The following is a 16,076-nucleotide window of genomic DNA, read 5'->3' on the forward strand; positions in this document are numbered from 1 at the left end:
ATCCCCTTCTTCACTCCCAGCCCCAGCATCCATCCCCTCCACATCCCAGACCTGCACAGTAGCAGAGGAACAGTTAGTTTCAATGCCATGTCAAAGTTTTACCCATTTCACGAGAAAAATTACTGCTTGCCTGAGACAAGCAAAAACCAAGCAGTTAAAAATCGTTGTTTAGGCCACAAACGCCCTGGACATGCACCTACACTTCAATTAGAGCCCCTGAAAACGCAGAGAACACTGTTTCCACCCAAGCAATAACTCCCAAGATATTGATTTCTAAGTCACAATTAACAACTGCTTCAATTCATGAACCAGTAGTTGGCTATGATTAAATAATTTACAAGAAATTATGTCACCATTATCTGCCACTTAGAGGACTCCCAGCAATCATTTCATCTGCATGGAGTGCTCACCCTGCCTGCTGCTCTCCCTCCCCACACTGCCAGGGGCTCCAGGGCCTCCCTGCCTCTGTCCTGGGCAGTAGGCACAGGGGGACACACAGCCCTGTTCCCTGCAGAGCTTCCACCTTGACACCCACGGGTGCCTCCACCCAGTGGCTGTTCCTCCTGTGGGTGGGTTTGTTGGTGGCTGACCCAGAGGCTGAGGTGACAGTTTGAGAAGAGGCTTAAAGAGGGGCTGTGGAGGTGGGGAAGCTGTAAGGAGGACCCACAGGCTAGACTTTCCAAGCAACAGGGATGGACCTGGGTCCTCCTGGAAGGTGCAGGTGAGCGAGAGGAAGCACCATGGGCTCAAGTTCTACTAGGACAGGGCATCAGGAAAGCACAGAGCTTTGTGGCCCTCCCAGACTTCCACACATGGTTTCTTCTGGCTGCATGATATGTTGTGGAGTTACGTTAATTGGTCTTTTTTGCACAAAGTGACCTCTTCAGCAGGGCTCTGCACACTGGCCCCCAGTACAGCAAGCACATTCCCCTTCAGCCCCCCTCCTGGTAGCCCCAGATCCTGCCGTGCCTTCGCAGGATGGAGCAGGGTCTCCAGTTCTGCAGGTGGGGTTACCCTGCCACAATCCCCATGTCTAGCAGTGACCTGCCCACCCAGGGCCGGGTGCACTGTCACTGCTCTTAGCACCCTGTGAAGGCACTGCTGGCAGCCAAGGGACCTGCCAGGGTGGCAAAGAGCTCCTGGACAAGAGCCATGAGTGCCCCCAGGAGCCCAAGCCTCCAGAGTCTGCTCTTCCCCAGGTGTCCCCTGCTCTGACCTGGTGCCAAAGGTCCCACTGCAGGGGTGGACCTCTGTGAACTGCTCATATGGCAGTTTCTTACTGGTAGAGCAGAGGCGTCATTAGGAAAAGCTGCTAGCTGCATCCCTTGTCTCAGGATCCTCCTCAGTGTCCAATGCTGCCTTTACATGGGCTTCATCCTCCCCTTCCTTCCTGCAACCCCTTTCCTTCCCTCTCCACCTCCAGCTCTCCGCTGCAGCCCTCCTTGGGGCCTTGAGGGGCCCTTCCTCATCCTCCCAGCACTGTCTGCTTCCATCTCCATCTGCTCCAGCTCACCCCATGACGTGGGGACTTGGCTTCCTCCTGTGCAGAGCCCCAGGCTCGAGGAACACCACAAGTGACAGCGATGCACAGTTCAGGGACCCACCAGGGACACAGCACCTCAGCTCTTGCCCTGCTGAGCTCCCTGCCAGCCTGGTGTGGGAGCTTTGCTGCCCCACACCTTCTGTTCACCACCAGCCCATGCCAGTGGCACTAATGGCTGCCCTGGCACCTGCTCCACAGCCTTGGCCTCTCCAGGATCTGGCTGTTAGCGAGCTTCAAAGGAGCAGGGCTGTGGCAGACCCAGGGCTCAGTCCCCACCCTGCATACATGTCCTGCTGTCAACCACAGCGGGAGGGAGGTGGTCAGATCCCACAGACCCTGGGATGCCCCTTCTGGTGACCATTTTCAGGAAAGTGCCCTTGTGAAACTCTACCAAACTGGTTCTAACCAGAAAGGTTTTGCTGAAAAATTCCCAGCTGGCTCCTGTACTAATCCCATTTACATTAGAATTATATTCATCCTATGGATTATTTACAGTACACGAGGAGGGCCCAGCTCCAATAAATAAGCCTGCTTTGTACAGTACTCTCCAAAAACACTTAGTCTCACCATTCCATGACAGTAAACCAAATGATGATGCTGCTTTGAGAACTGCTCTGCTATCAGAACACATTCCCAATTAAAAATAAATTAGTTAAGAAATCAGAGCTTCTGGCCAATCAGCCTGTTAATTAAAAGGATGAGGAATTACTGGAGGCGGTAGTGTTGGTCTGTGCAGTGCAAGTCCTCAGGCCTTCCCCTACTGCTCGTCTTGCTGCCAGCACAGCTCTGCAGCTGCGAGAGAGGGACAGGTCCTGTCGCACAGGAGAGCGAGAGGAGACTGTGTGTGCTCCACCATCCTCCCAAACCCGAGCTGAGGGAAGGCAGGCTGCCAGATGCCGGCCATGCAGGGACCCTCATGTGCACAGACAGCCCAGGGTCAGGCTCATTTCACTCACATACCCTCTGTCCGGGCCCCAAGAGGTATGACAGGCCCTCTGCCACACAGCACCTCACCGTCCTGGTGAGACACTCCTCTAAGGTCCCTCTGCCCCCAGGACATTAGGCAAAAAGGCCAGGCCAAGGAGAGGCCAAGACTCTTCAGTCCTCTTCTGGATCTGGGGTCTCACAGGGCCTCATCCCCCAAAGGACACCCGCCTGTCTTGTCTCTGCATGGCCGGAGAGCTCATCCTGGCCTCCCAGCCTGCAATGTCCAGCCTTCAGCACGAGGAGCCCACGCCCCCTGCAGTGTCATAGCCCAGTGTGGCTCTCATGGCCGAAGATCCTGAGAGCCCACAGCCCCGTCCACACCAGACACAGAGACGAGGTCACACCACCACCCACCTGCTCTTCTTGGGTCTTGCTCTGGAGGAAGGCTCAGAGCTGCTCTTCTTGTCTTTAGGCTCCTTGGGACCTTTGGGTTCCCGAGGTTTCCGGGGCTTCTTGGCCACCTCCCTCTGCTTGGGCTCCTTCGGCTTCTTGGGCTCTTTAGCCTTTTTAGGCTCTTTTGGTTCTTTAGGCTCTCTCCTCCTCTTTGGTTTCACCTCCACAGCTGCTTTTTCTCCCCCCTCCTGCTCTCCCAGATCCTTTTTCTTCCGTTTCTTCTTCACGCCTGTGCCCCCGCCCCCACTGTCCTGCATCCCGTTCTGGGTGCTGCTCCGCTTCTGGGGAGCCCCGTCAGGCTCCTCCTCCGGGCACTGGCACTGGCCACCCGTGTCCGTGTCTGTCACCGTCACCTGGTGAGGCACCTCGTCCTGCTCCTCGCTGCTGGCAAAGGGGTCCTGTGCCTTGCACTCCCAGGCATCCGACATTGGGGAGCGGCTCAGCGCTTTTAAGCTTGGCGGCTGCAGAGAGAACAGAAAGGCGGCACGTAAAGCAAATGCCACGAACAGCAACAGCAGGAGCTCTGGGGGAACTGCAGCCCAAGGGAGGCTCCGATCACCTGGGCACAGCACAAGCAAGGTCCCCCCACACATGGGGGACTCTGGCTAACGGCCACCGTTCACAGCCGCAGCTCAGTGGGGAGGATCTCCCTCACCTGCCTGAGGGAGGGTGACAGGTTAGAAGCCTTCCAGGTCCCCACTAGCCCACGTAGGTTCAGAGTGGAGGCAACTGGCCCCTCTGCTGTGTCCCCAAGCACAGTCCTGTCTTTGACCACACATTCCACACCCCACTCTGCTGAGACCCAGCATGAGTCACATGCCCAGGCCACCTCCTGCCTGTTGCTTGGAACCAGGGATTGTCCCGGCAGGGCAGGGAGAGGGAATTAAGGATGCTTTGCTGCCTCCAGAGGCAAGAAGTAGGCCCCCAGGTCCATTCGGGGCAGAGCTCGGGGCAGCAGAACAGCATTACACCAACACATTTCCCAGGTGTCACAGCTCCCTCCAGCCCAGCAGAGCAAAGCTGCTCTTCCTGCTCCCACTCTTTCTTCACTTCCTGTGAACTTCCCAGCACTGAACACTGCCTCCACAGCATGCTCTCCCATGGCAGGCCCAACCAGAAAGCAGCATGAAAAGGCCAAGCTCTGCTCGAGCAGCAGCAGGAGTGTCTGCAATTAGGAGCTCAAGTTCGTGAGCAGGGACCCCAGCTCCTCCAGAGCAGCCCAGGCTGGTGGGGCTGGCAGGGGATAGCCCAAGGTGACGATGTGATACATAATGGGAACCAGAAACATTCCTTGCAGCGGCTGCCAGAGGGGGAGAGAGCAAGGGATGCACAAAAGGCTGTGCAGAAAAGTAGCTGTGTGCAGCAAGTGGGGGGAAATTAACATGTTGGGCTCCACTTCAGTTGCTCTGCCAGTTAGCTCCCATCCCCAGCACACCAGCCTGGCAGTGCCTGGGCCTCCCTGCACTCAGCCAGCCCACTGCACCCTCTCCTCTCTGTCTGTGGTCAGGGGGCCACTGGAGAGCCACTGGGGCCACAGCCCAATTCCTCACAGCACCGCTGAGAGCCCACTACCCCGGCAGCACAGGCAGTCTGAAGCTGCTCCTCTAGCCCTGCAGCAGGAGAGCAAAACTGCAGCCTTTGCAGATGGCAAACTTTTCACCCACAACCACCTGATTAACTCACCCTTTTAATGCACAGCTATGACCAGGAAGGAGCTGCAGCCATCCTCAGCCTGGCTCACAGTGGTGCTGGGTTAGCAGCTCAGCACCAGACAAAGCCCAGCAGTGTGACCAGAGCTGAAAAGCTGGTTCTGCAGGTCCATGAGACAAGGCATGGGATGGGGCCGCTGGTGAGTGGCCAGGGAGGTGCCAGGCAGAGGTGCACTTGTGGGGACAATGGCAGTGCTCCCCCAGCACCCTGCACCCGCAGCTGCCCCAGGCCAGGGGTGCTGGTTCCTTCACAAGCCTCCTCCCTGGTGCTGAGGCACCAGTGCCTCTGCCAGCAATGCCCTGGCCCCAGGGACACCCAGCACCATCTGCTCTTCAGATACCCCAGACGCTGCGGGTGAGAATGTAAATATTTACATCCTACAGGCTGAGGCCTGGGGCCCGTTCAGGGTGATCTAGGTGAAGGGCACTCTGCACACTTGGATTTCTGATTTGGATTAGATGGAAACATTAAATGACACAGGCTGCAAAAAGGACCCCTGCTGCCCCTGCAGCCACCCGGGAGTGGGGCTGCCAGCACATCTGGCATCAGCTGGGCAGGCTGCACCAGCCTCTCTGCCCACGTGTGGCCACTCCAGTGCTCTGCCCTGGCCCCGGCTGCCAGTCTGCTCCAGCGACCTGGGACAGGGGAGAGCCACCATCCCGACACACAGTCAGGCAAGCAACATGCACCCAAGCAATTAAGGGGAACCTATTCTGGGCTGAGAGAAAATCAGCACTATAGATGCTGCCACTGAGCCCACAGGCTGAACAACAGGATCAACCCCAGCCTTTGCATTCCTCAGATCCTGCAAGCTGGGGATCAGCTGGAACAATGTACTCTATTAGCTACAAAGCTCAGAGACCCCCAAGAGCCTGGATCTCCTTTAGCTTCTGTGCTGAACAGCAGCCAAGTGCAGATATTATACAGAAAGCAAATCTTCAGGATCCCTGCACAGCAGGAGAGTGAACTACTCCTTCCCAGCCACAGCTTGTAGCCCTGATTCTTGCAAGGGGCTGCTCCCTTCCAGGCAGACCACCCAGCGAGCAACAGGTCTGGATACTGCAATTCTGGTGCCATCTAAGAGCAGGCAATGCCACCTGCCCTGATGGAGAGGGGTTCCCTGGCTCACCCACAGGACTGGGCTGGGAATGGTGGTGAGCACCTGGAGCAGCTCCATCCCCGTCAGCCTGTGCCTCGGGGAGCTGAGCCACAATGGCCAGGCATGGCAACGTGGGTCCCTCTTGCTGTGTGCATCAGCATTTCCCAGCAAACCAGCATGGTGCTGAAACTGGCTCATAATCTCCACCACTGCACACCAGCCAAGGCGTCCAAAGCTCCCTGCTACCCCACCTGCTGCCTGCATCTACAGCTCCAACCCAGGCAATGGAGCCAGGCAGGTCCTGCTCGCTACTGGCAAGTCCAGTCACTGCCTGCCAGCAGCCTCAGGCCCCACCGCATGCGAGGGGCTGATAAAGCTGTCAGGAAAAGCAGGCCTCAAATCGTGACCTACTTTGTGGGGACTGCCTCATGTTGTGTTGTGCTGCTTAGAAAAATCTGAAAGGGCATTTCGGTAATTGCTGATGAAGACGTCCCAGCCTGCCACAAGTCCTGCTGCAGCAGAAAGTTGAGTGCTTCACAGAAACAACCATGAGCTGTGAGAAGGTTTGTGAAAATGCGAGCAAGCCTTCTGCATCCCCTGCATCACCTCTTGGCTGCAACAGCCCCTCCAGGCTCTAGGCCAGCCTGTCACGGTGGGAGTACAGACATGTCCAGCCCAGCACACCTCCCAGGCAGCGCTGCAGGCCCTCAGATCCAGCAGGGCCAGCACGTTGCCATGGGCATAAGACGCCTCTGCCTGCTATATCCAGGGAGCAGTGCTGGTACCAGTCAGCAGCTCTTGCTTCCAGCTGGAGCAGCCAGATGCTTCTGGCACAGGTCCTGCCATGAAAGGGCCATCAAACACCAGCCTGTGGGACTGAGCAGCTCATGGCCGGGACTTGCATAGGAAGCAGAAGCACAGAGGGGCAGAAAAACAAGGCTCCTCCACACCACCTGTGGGCAAGGTACTGCCAGCCCCAGAAACCCTTCTGCACCGAAGGCTGCTTGGTTTGTCTTGATGGGAAAAGGCTCCATGTCGTACTCCTGCAAGTCCATGGCAAGCTCCTGCCAATCACACAGGACTGTGCTGCTGAGTACAAATCTGCAGTCAGAGCTTGGCACACTGCTGTGAGTCAGGAAATGGGCTTTTCCTACTTCCCCTTGATGAAGTTCAGTTTATCCTGGCTTCTTGTCAACAGGAAAAGCCTGAGAAAGCAACGCCAGCATTATCTGTACTCCTGCGTGGCTTCAAAGCACACTCGCAGATAGCTTGCGGCAGGCCGGGCGGCCCTCTGCGGCAGGCAGGAGCACGCTGTACCTGTGCAGCTGCTGCCCCTGTGCTGCAAGGAACCACCACTTCTGCTGCCAAACAGCGAGGGGCTGGAGGGCCTGTGTCACACTGATGCGGACGCAGCACCACAGGGAGCTCTGCTGTAGTAGCAACCTCCAGGCTGAGTGGCTCGAGACACACGTCTCCACGAGCCATCAGGCTGCCCACAGCTTTGCCTGCGCTGCTGGCCACCGTGTCTGCAGCAACAGTCGGCAGTGACACACCGCCATGTTCAGACTCCCTTCACAGGGGAGAAACATATCCAGCGTCAGGAGCCTAAACCTGGCAACTGGTAGCACCAGGATGCTGGCTGCATCAAGCAGGCAAGGTGAGCTCCCCTGGGTTGCTCTGGACCAGCCAAGCGTGGGTTTAGGCCAGCGCTCTGACCTCAAAGTAGGCCAGAGTGGGGCAGGGCAGGCAGCATGCTCTGCCTACCCGTCTGCCCAGGCTGACTGTGGCTCAGGACTGCATACAGAGCATGGTAGCTAACAGCTGCAGGAACTCACCTGGAACCACGGGTGCCAAAGCACCCGGGGCACTCAGTACTACAAACTGGTAAGGTATGGGCAAAACCCACTAATTTTGTTTAAATCATGCTGCCCTCCTACATAGCTTCTAGTTCTCAAGGTGTATGAAGGAGGATTTCCTTGTCACCCGCTCTGTCCCATGCACTGTTTTGCCACTGTCCATCACGTCCATCCCCTACAGAGCTCTCTTGGCCCAGCTAAGGTGCAGGTGACAAGTGATGGACGACAGCCCCTAACACCATTTATTAGTGATTCCCAACATCTCATCAGGCTCCTTTACAGTTCTAGAGTAAATACTATCAAAGCATGGTGGCTTGTGTTACTTCGCTTCAAAATGTCTTTATCAAACCCTCTAATTTAATAGCAACTCTCCAATGCATCTGGCATCAGGGATGGCTCTGGGTTGGGAGTCTTCCTGACCGAGCTGTTCTGACAGCACCCCGTTTCCATGAGCACTCACTAGACACCTCAATTGCTTATTTACCCTTTGACTCCTCTTAAAAGCTTTTTAGTCCTGAGATATGTGGGAAAAAAAATTTATTAGACTCTGTCTTTAGCAAGTGATTCCTAAAAATGTTTTTAGTCCTGCCTAGTTACAGGTTTACTTTTAAATTCCCAGAATGTGTCTTTCTTCTTACTACAACTTTTTTTAACTAAAAAGAAACATCATTTTACATTGAACAGCCCCTTCTATATGTCTTCTTACACGCCTGTCTATCCACATAGGTTTGTTGTCTCTGGGGTATTTTGCAGGGGGGTGAAGCAGATGATGACTTCCAGGTTTTGGTAGGTGATGTCCATCTCTGAACCTCCAGTACTGTCCCCAAGCAGCCTCCATACGCCCAGTACGCTTTTTTATCCTTAGAGCTGTGCTTTCGTGCTGTCTCTCAACTGACATTTTTTTGGTGACAACTGTAATGATTTTACATTTTCAGAATGTATTTTATGTAACATTTGTACATTTTTTTATTCCCAGAGAAATCTTCTATAAATTACTTTTCATATAGGAAAGCAAGTCCCTCAGCAGCAGCTGGAGCACAAAGTCTTGTCCCATGTGTCTTAACTACTGTCAAAGAGAAGGTCGGGGAAAAAAAAAGTTTAAAACCTCCCCAGAGCGCTGTGAAGGCTAACAGAGAGCACTTATAATTGCATGACCCCATTAGAGGGCAAAGCCAAGGTTAGTGTGAGCCTTAATGGTGTGTTTCCTTAACTTAAAATTTTTAAATTTCATTTATAGCCCCAACTTGACTCGACTTCCCAGTTTTTATTCAGGACTTCGGAGAAAACACCATGAGGAGATGGCAGGCAAAGTGGCTCCTGTCCCTGGTCCTCCAAGGGCTCCCTCCTCTCTCCCAGACTGCTGAGCCTGCGAGATGCACCAGTCACCCTGGCCCATGAGGCTCACACAGCACCCCTGACCTTCCCCCAAGCTCCACAACAAAGAGCAGAGCCAGATTCACAGGGATCTGAAGGAACAATTTAAAAACTCCACTTGGCCCATGTGCAGGGAGCTTAGGAGCGGTGAAGTTCAGCAGCATTTTCCCCACGACTGCCCAGGGCATGCACCAGCCTGGGGCCAGCCTGAGGTCTGAGCCAGGTCCAGAACCCATGTCCTCAACCTGTAGGCGCCAGTTACCTGCAAAGGGAACAGCAGAGAAGAGGAACAGCAGGAGGGGAACAGCAAATGTAAAGAGAAATTGGGGAGAGGAAGAGGGAGGCAACTGGGGACAGGTAAAGGGCAGCTAGAATAGGGGGCCAGGATAACACTAGAATGTTATAGACTGAGAGTCCTAAGGAGCAAGTGAGAATGGAGAAGAGTAGGCAGCTTCGGGTGAAGACAAGAGAAAACTGAGCCCAAGCACCCAGGAGAAGTACCACAGAAGTGGTCAGGCTCAGCTGGATGGGGCAGAAGATCCTGCACCTTGTGCCCAGTCCAGAGTGAACCATAATACACCCCGAGCCCCACGCCCTCCACAGCCTGTGAGACCACATCACCTTCCCTGCCTCTGGCATTCCTGGGCTCCCACCCCATGGCTGGGCAGCCCTGCATCATCTTCTGCCCCATAAAGGTGGCACCGATTATACAGCTTACACGCTTGCCGTGCAATACCTGGAAAGGTGAGAGCAGAGAGAGGCTCCCCTGGATTCAGGTGGCCAGCACTGCTGGGAGGTGTGATGGGGATGAAGCAGACACTGCATCAGCACTGCAGGGTGTCAGAGCCTCCTTGCCAGCCAGCATCCATCCTGATCCATACCCAAACCCTGAAGTGCCACACAAGTTTGCGGGTTGGAAGGGGAAAGAAGGAACAGCCTGATGTCCACTCCACTGCCCATCCTGTGACCCAGGGCCCTGCCCTAAGCCCTGCAGGCTTGCCTTGATAAGAGCACAGCATTCTCAGCAGGGCACATCTCTGCCACAGCCTCAGAGTCTGAACAGCAGCAACATCCTGCAAGGAGGCCATGGCTGTCCCCTTCTCATGGTCACTGCCAAGGGCAAAGCCAGCTCTCCTGGCTACCAGGCTCAGACGACATCCACACCACCACTCTGGGCAGCGTGACCAGAGCCAGCAGCAGTAGCCATGCCACATGCCATCTCACATGCAAATGCCAGCAACATTCAACCCCCTGTTCGCTGCAGGCTGGGCCAGGCCTTCCAGAAGCCCCGGGGAGAAGCACGATGCCTCCACAGAAGGCCTGCATTTAGCTCTAAGGCACAGCTCAAACCCTGCAGAGATCTGTCCTATATGTGGAGTGTCCACAAGGACCCTGACTGCAGGGGTCATTAAAGATTTCCATGTTCTTTAGACAGAGGCTGATGTCCAGGGGTTGCCCAGCCTCCCCCTGCAGCACCAACTGCAGCTACAGCAGCAGCCCACGATGGGGACCATCACGCAGCTCTGCCCCCTCAAGATGGTCAGGCTGCCAGCCACCAGCCCGGTCTCTCTGCACAGCCAGCTGCAGAGCCCCACAACAGTAGCAGAAAAGGCAGCTTCTTCCATACACAGCATTCTAGCAGACTGTTGGGCCGCCCTCTCCAGCAGCTGCAATCCCCACCAGTGGCGTGCACAGCACGGGCTGTTGTATTCTAGTCGCTGGGTGCCCACACCCCTCATTTCCAGCTAGTAATGCAATGCAGCAGAAGCTAAAAATACACAAGTGCCACCCTCTGTCATGTCTCTGAGCAGGCTCTGCAGTCGCCATGAGATGTGCGTGACAGAGGTGGGGCCTGGCTCTGTTCCTGAGACACTCCACCAAACGCAGCCCTCAAGAACTACAGCTGGGAAGCTCCATCCCGTGACGGAGCCAGCCCTGGCAGCGGGCACATACATCCCAACTACCCTCGCACAGGGCACAGAGGGGGCAGAGGGCAATGCTGCTGCCCTGGGCTGGCCAGGCTGTCCTCCCTGCTTCGCCCTCTCAGGCAGGGCAGGAAGAAAGGCAGGGAAAGATTATGGAAAGAAGAGGGCCTGTGCAGCAGCATGCTGCCATGAGTGGCAGCAGGTGAAGAGCCCTTGGGACCACAGGGGAGGGTGAGGACCAGCGTTCCTGGCTGTGGGTGGAGGAGCAGGGCACCCTGGCAGCTCCTCACTCCCCCTGCAGGTGCCCAAACGCTGCTCAGCAGAGCAGAACTCCTCCATGCACCCAGCACTGAGGGTCATGGCACCTGACAGTCTCATCCCATAAGAAAAGCCCAAGATGGGCCAGGAGCCCTTGTGACAGTCACAAGTGCCCTTAGGCTGAGGAACCCCTCCCTATTCCCCTGCACGAGCTCCCACCACTGTCAGGACTCTGCTGCAGCCCTGGGGACATCTAGTAACAGTCCTCCTCAGCGTTTGAGGCAGGTGAGACATCAAAGCTCACATTTCACTTGAACAGACCCATAAAATTCAGAAAAACCTTCCTTCTATGCAGTGAGTGCTTGAAGCAAAGGCTAGCAGAGCTCCCACAGAAATTCCTGGGGGTCTGCGTGCCCCAACTTGTCCCCACTGCGAGGGCTGCACAGTAGCCATGGGCTGTTGTTCCCTTCTGCCTCCCCACACCACTAGCTGCACACCACTGGGGATCAAGCCATTCCCATCACCTCCAAGCCCCTGCCAAAAAATTGGAAGAGCCCTCCAGGAGAGGGCAGGAGCTAAGGGGTCACAGGGCTTCCCATTCCCTCCCTCTCCAAGAGGCAAGCAATGCTGGTCTGCTCTTATACAGTCTGCAGGATGGGAGCATTTCCATGGCTGTAGAATAAGGAGATTTACAGGCACTGTGGGATAACTTTATTTATTTTAGTTCAGTATTTCTCAGGTTATTCAAGAAGCTTGGCAGAAATAAGCAGGAGAAGACCCTTCAGTACCCTGGGAGGAGCAGGACACAGGAGAGGCAGCCCAGGAAACAATGGTGCTGCTGAAGCCCTCAAAGAAAATCCATTGCTTGTCATTGCTCTCTGGAGTAGCTAGGCACCCCTGTCCCACCTCCACCAGCAGACAAGACACTCTGGCATGGAGCCTTGTAAGTCACGAGGGAAGTGACAGGTTTCACGAGTTAGTCACAGCTTGGTGATAAATCCACCAGATTTTCATGCATTACTAAGGAAGAAGAGTCATGCAAACACAGACCCTGCCTGTGCTAACAACAGCCCCTCATCTGGTGCAACAGTTAGCAGTGCCTGCACACTAAGCCATCCCAATCCGTGCAGGAAGGGCAGCACTGCTGGGTGGGGTGGGGGGGCACCAAGGAGGCAGAGAGGCAGAGAGAGGAGCTTCTCCCAGGATAGCCTGCTGTAAGAACCCAGGTCTCCAGCTCAGGCCTTGTAACCTACTGGCAGCAGACATAGGCAAGACAAGGCACTTGCTCAGGGTAGCCACAGGCTTTGGAAAGGAGAGAGCATATCCGTAACCCATTCCCAATGAAAGCTGACAGCTCTGCTGCCATCTCTCACCAGTATGAAAGGTGCTAGCATTTTGCCAGCCTTTGTACCCAAGAGCCTCAACCTACACCTACATGACAACCAAGATGGAGCTTCTGCAGATGAGAGGCTGGCAGGGAGACACGTACAGAACACATGGCCCTTGAGAGCCCACACAAGCATCTCACCTTCTGCAGAGAGACTGCTCAATGGACTTCTGAAGGCAACAGACCTCCTTGGTGCCACAAGGAGTCTGTTTACAAGGTGTGCAGGCTCCTGAGCTTGGGTGTCCAGGGGGCCATGGAATGGCACCTCTTGCTAGTTTTGCTCTGCAGAGCATGGGTGGGAGCCACCCACCTTGGGAGCAGCCACCCACTTTACCACATCAATCAGGAACCCAGAGTACCCCCAGGAGCCCTGCTTGGGTAAGCTTTCTTCCAAACACTGAACTCACAGCAGCATTTCTGACTGCTGCCCAGATCCTTCTGGGGACAGCCCAGCCCAGCCCTTTCAGAGCTGGTGACCCCAGGAATGCAGTTGCCCACTTTGTGACATGCTGCAAAGATTGTCTTACACTGCCACCAGTTCCAAGAGCTGAGGAGATGAACAGCTCGAACCCTACCCCTCCTTGCTCATGCTGGCATGCCTTTATCTCCCTCCCAGACTTTATCTGCAGGGGCAGCTACACAAAACACTTTGGCAGCTGAGCCCACTAAAATCTCCAAATGCTGGGGGAGTATGGCTTTGCTGTGCTTAAAAGCCACGTCATTTCAGCAATCCCATTTCCAGCGCAGCCAAACCTGCTATATTAGTCCGGTGGAGTGGTAGGAATTTCTTACCTGGGCTGTGCAACCAGAGGAGAAAGATCACTCCTTTGTGCCCCAAAGCTCTCCTACAGGCCTTCCCCCTGCCCCAGCAGTGCTTGCATGCAACACCTGCCATGCTCCCCTCCTCCTCCTCAAGGCTGGCTCTGCTGCTTCACAGCATCTTTAGGACACCCTGATACACTCACTACTTCCTACAGTATCACTGCTCTGTGCACACACCTTCCTGTCTCTGCAGTGTTTGGTGTGCTGCAAGCTCAGAACAACACACTCGCCTTTTCTAAACCCTTCCCTCCCTTTCTCCTCCTCATTAACCTGCCATGACGGCATGATCTGCAGCTGTCCTGAGCAGCACGAAGATGCTGCTTCAGAGCTGGCTAGAAATGGCACCAGCTCGTGCTCTCCAACAGATTTATGCCCTAGCTCAGTGTTCAATTTAATGGTTTCCCATTAAAAGCAGCACAGACACAAATCAGCTCAGGGTGGACCAGTTTGCTTTATATCTCCAGCCATATTTCACCCCGGCAGGCAGAGCGAGTCTCCATGCATGTAACAGGTCCTTTCCCCTTATCAGAGCACCGATGGTCAGGTTTTCCTCTGCACACAGTTAATACAAAGACCACTGGCTCATAAATCTCCTCTGAGAGCAGCAGGTAGTTATGATCCGATGCAGCAATTCAGAAATGGCAGCTTGGTGGGATGGGATTATTTCTGAGCAAGGGAAGATTCCCTGGCCAAGCTCTCACAGCCCCACAGATGTGATCTGCCCCAACCTCCCCGCTGGTGTTAGTCCTGGAGCACAAGTTATTAGCAGTAATCACAGCAAACATGCAGTTTTGTAATATACATGTGATGAGATTCAAACAAGAACCAATACTAAGGACTCTGAGGGAAAAGAAGGGTTGTTCCTCCACAGGAAACAGAACTAAATCGAGAGCGTTTCAATTACTGAAGATAAACCCCACCTTGTTCAACTGCCCACAACAGACTCATCCACTCTAGACTGCAGCTCAGGTCAAATTTCGACATGCTGAGCTGCGGCCCTGTCTGGAAATGCAAGTCCCTCCCCGCTCCCCCCAGCCCGCTTCCCATCACACATCAACTGCAACAATTCACACATGGGACATGGTCCCCAGGCCTTGCCAGCTGAGTTGCAAGAAGGAGAAAGGGTCACAAACCTGCTTTTCTTTTTTCTGTATTTTCATTATCATCAAATCTGGGATGAATATTATTTCTGCAAGACACAACACAAAAAAAAATTCACAATAAAGAGACAGGTGAACCTGAGGCACTCCACCCTTCCACGTCACCCCTCCAAGAGGCCGAGCCAACCCTGGTGCCACTCAGAGCAACCACATTGCAGGACTGAAATGCTTTCGGAGACAAGCTTGGGGACATCTGCTCTGCTGAGCCATGGCAAGAAGCCCGACCACACGCCTCCCCGCAGCTCAGTGCTACCTTAACCCCACTGGATAAGACCAACCTTGCAGTCACAGTCCCAGCATGAAGTGGTACACCCGGGGTTAGGGGAGACACACTCCACCTCCCCAGAACCCCAAACCCACCCCAGACACCCCTGACAAACATGTCAGATGCTGCCAACCCTGCAGCAGCAGAGGGAAACAATAAACAAACCAGCCTCTGCCAAGTAGCAATGACAGCAGTAAAGAGATGTGGAGAGGATGCAGGAGCTTGAGCAGGCTGCGAGCCCTACTAGCAAGGAAGAGCTGCCAGGGGGACAAAGACAGGGCAAGCAAGAAGGAAGAAGCACCACAGTGGCAGAAACCATCTCCCCAGTGAGCTGCAGCAGCCTCCAGAGAAACTCTGGGACAGGGCCAGTGAGCCGGCTGCCTCCTGGGCCCCACAGCACAGGAGGATGCTGCTCGAGCAGCATCCACCTCACAGCCCCGAGGAGTATGGGGCGGCTGCAGGCAGAGGTGATTCCCAAGCATCCCCCAGACACCAGGCCTGGCCAGAGGAACTGCAGTTGCAAGTCCAGCTCTTAGCAGCACCTCAGTGTCAGAGGCAGAACTGCCTGTGCAACCAGGTCCCCACACTGTCCCCTGATGGAGGAGAGGACTGACAAGGGATCTGTGGTGATGCAGCACCCTGACAGCTCTGTGGGGTGAAGACTGTTCCCCCAGGCTCCCTGCACCACAGCTCAGCACCCTACACATGGTGGCTGTTCCAGCTCAGCCAGCAGCACCTTTTAGCTGGTCTCTCCCCAATGGCCACAGCTCCCTAGAGGTGCTGCCTGAGCAGCTGCACCCAAACATAGACACAACACCCAGCACAGCCTCCACGGGCTGTCATGCACCCTCGGAACAGGGCTGGCTGGCGAGCAGACACGTACCTGCCCAGGCCCGATTTCTCTGGGGACTGGGTGTGGGCTGGACACTGCCAGATGCAGGAGAAAGACGGGTCTCTGCTTCCCTCCTGTCAGCGCTGTGTTGGTAGAAAGGCCAGGAGCAGCCCCACCGCACGCAGGGTCAGCATCAGAAATGGCACCAATCCCAGGTGAGGACACTGCTGCAGCTAAGGACAAACATGCTTCCCAGCTGTGACAGTCGAGGGGACACTGTGAGATTACAGCCCCGTGCCCTCCCCACAGCAGCCACAGACATGGTATATTCAACAGAGCTGCGGGGGTTTGCCCAGAGCCCCCTGCTCCAGGCAACAGATGCTTCCTGGGGAGCCGACCCTCAGCAGCTGTCTGCTCCCACAGTGCCAGCAATGATCCCAGAAGTATCTGACAAGTGTTTTAGAC

At 55.1% G+C, this 16,076-nt stretch overlaps 1 protein-coding gene across 7 annotated transcripts in view; it reads right to left on the reverse strand.

Annotated features, from left to right (window-relative positions):
• CHD6 (chromodomain helicase DNA binding protein 6) overlaps positions 1-15,780 on the reverse strand; it is a 60,931-nt gene extending 45,151 nt beyond the window's left edge. For 4 of the 7 annotated variants that reach the window (XM_026867204.1, XM_026867200.1, XM_026867199.1 and 1 more), the window contains exons 1-2: positions 14,488-14,543; positions 2,885-3,384 (exon numbers count right to left, since the gene is read on the reverse strand). In XM_026867204.1, the coding sequence (XP_026723005.1) occupies positions 2,885-3,384; positions 14,488-14,520 (533 nt within the window). In that variant the 5' untranslated portion in view covers positions 14,521-14,543. Of the gene's footprint in view, positions 1-2,884; positions 3,385-14,487; positions 14,544-15,662 lie in introns of those variants that run through there. The other 3 variants (XM_026867197.1, XM_026867198.1, XM_026867203.1) reach the window with 2 other exon arrangements.
• Positions 15,781-16,076: the final 296 nt, after the last annotated feature.

Source organism: Athene cunicularia, unplaced genomic scaffold (assembly GCF_003259725.1).
Source record: "Athene cunicularia isolate RWA unplaced genomic scaffold, athCun1 SCF_2, whole genome shotgun sequence".
In the NCBI taxonomy this organism is placed as follows: domain Eukaryota; kingdom Metazoa; phylum Chordata; class Aves; order Strigiformes; family Strigidae; genus Athene; species Athene cunicularia.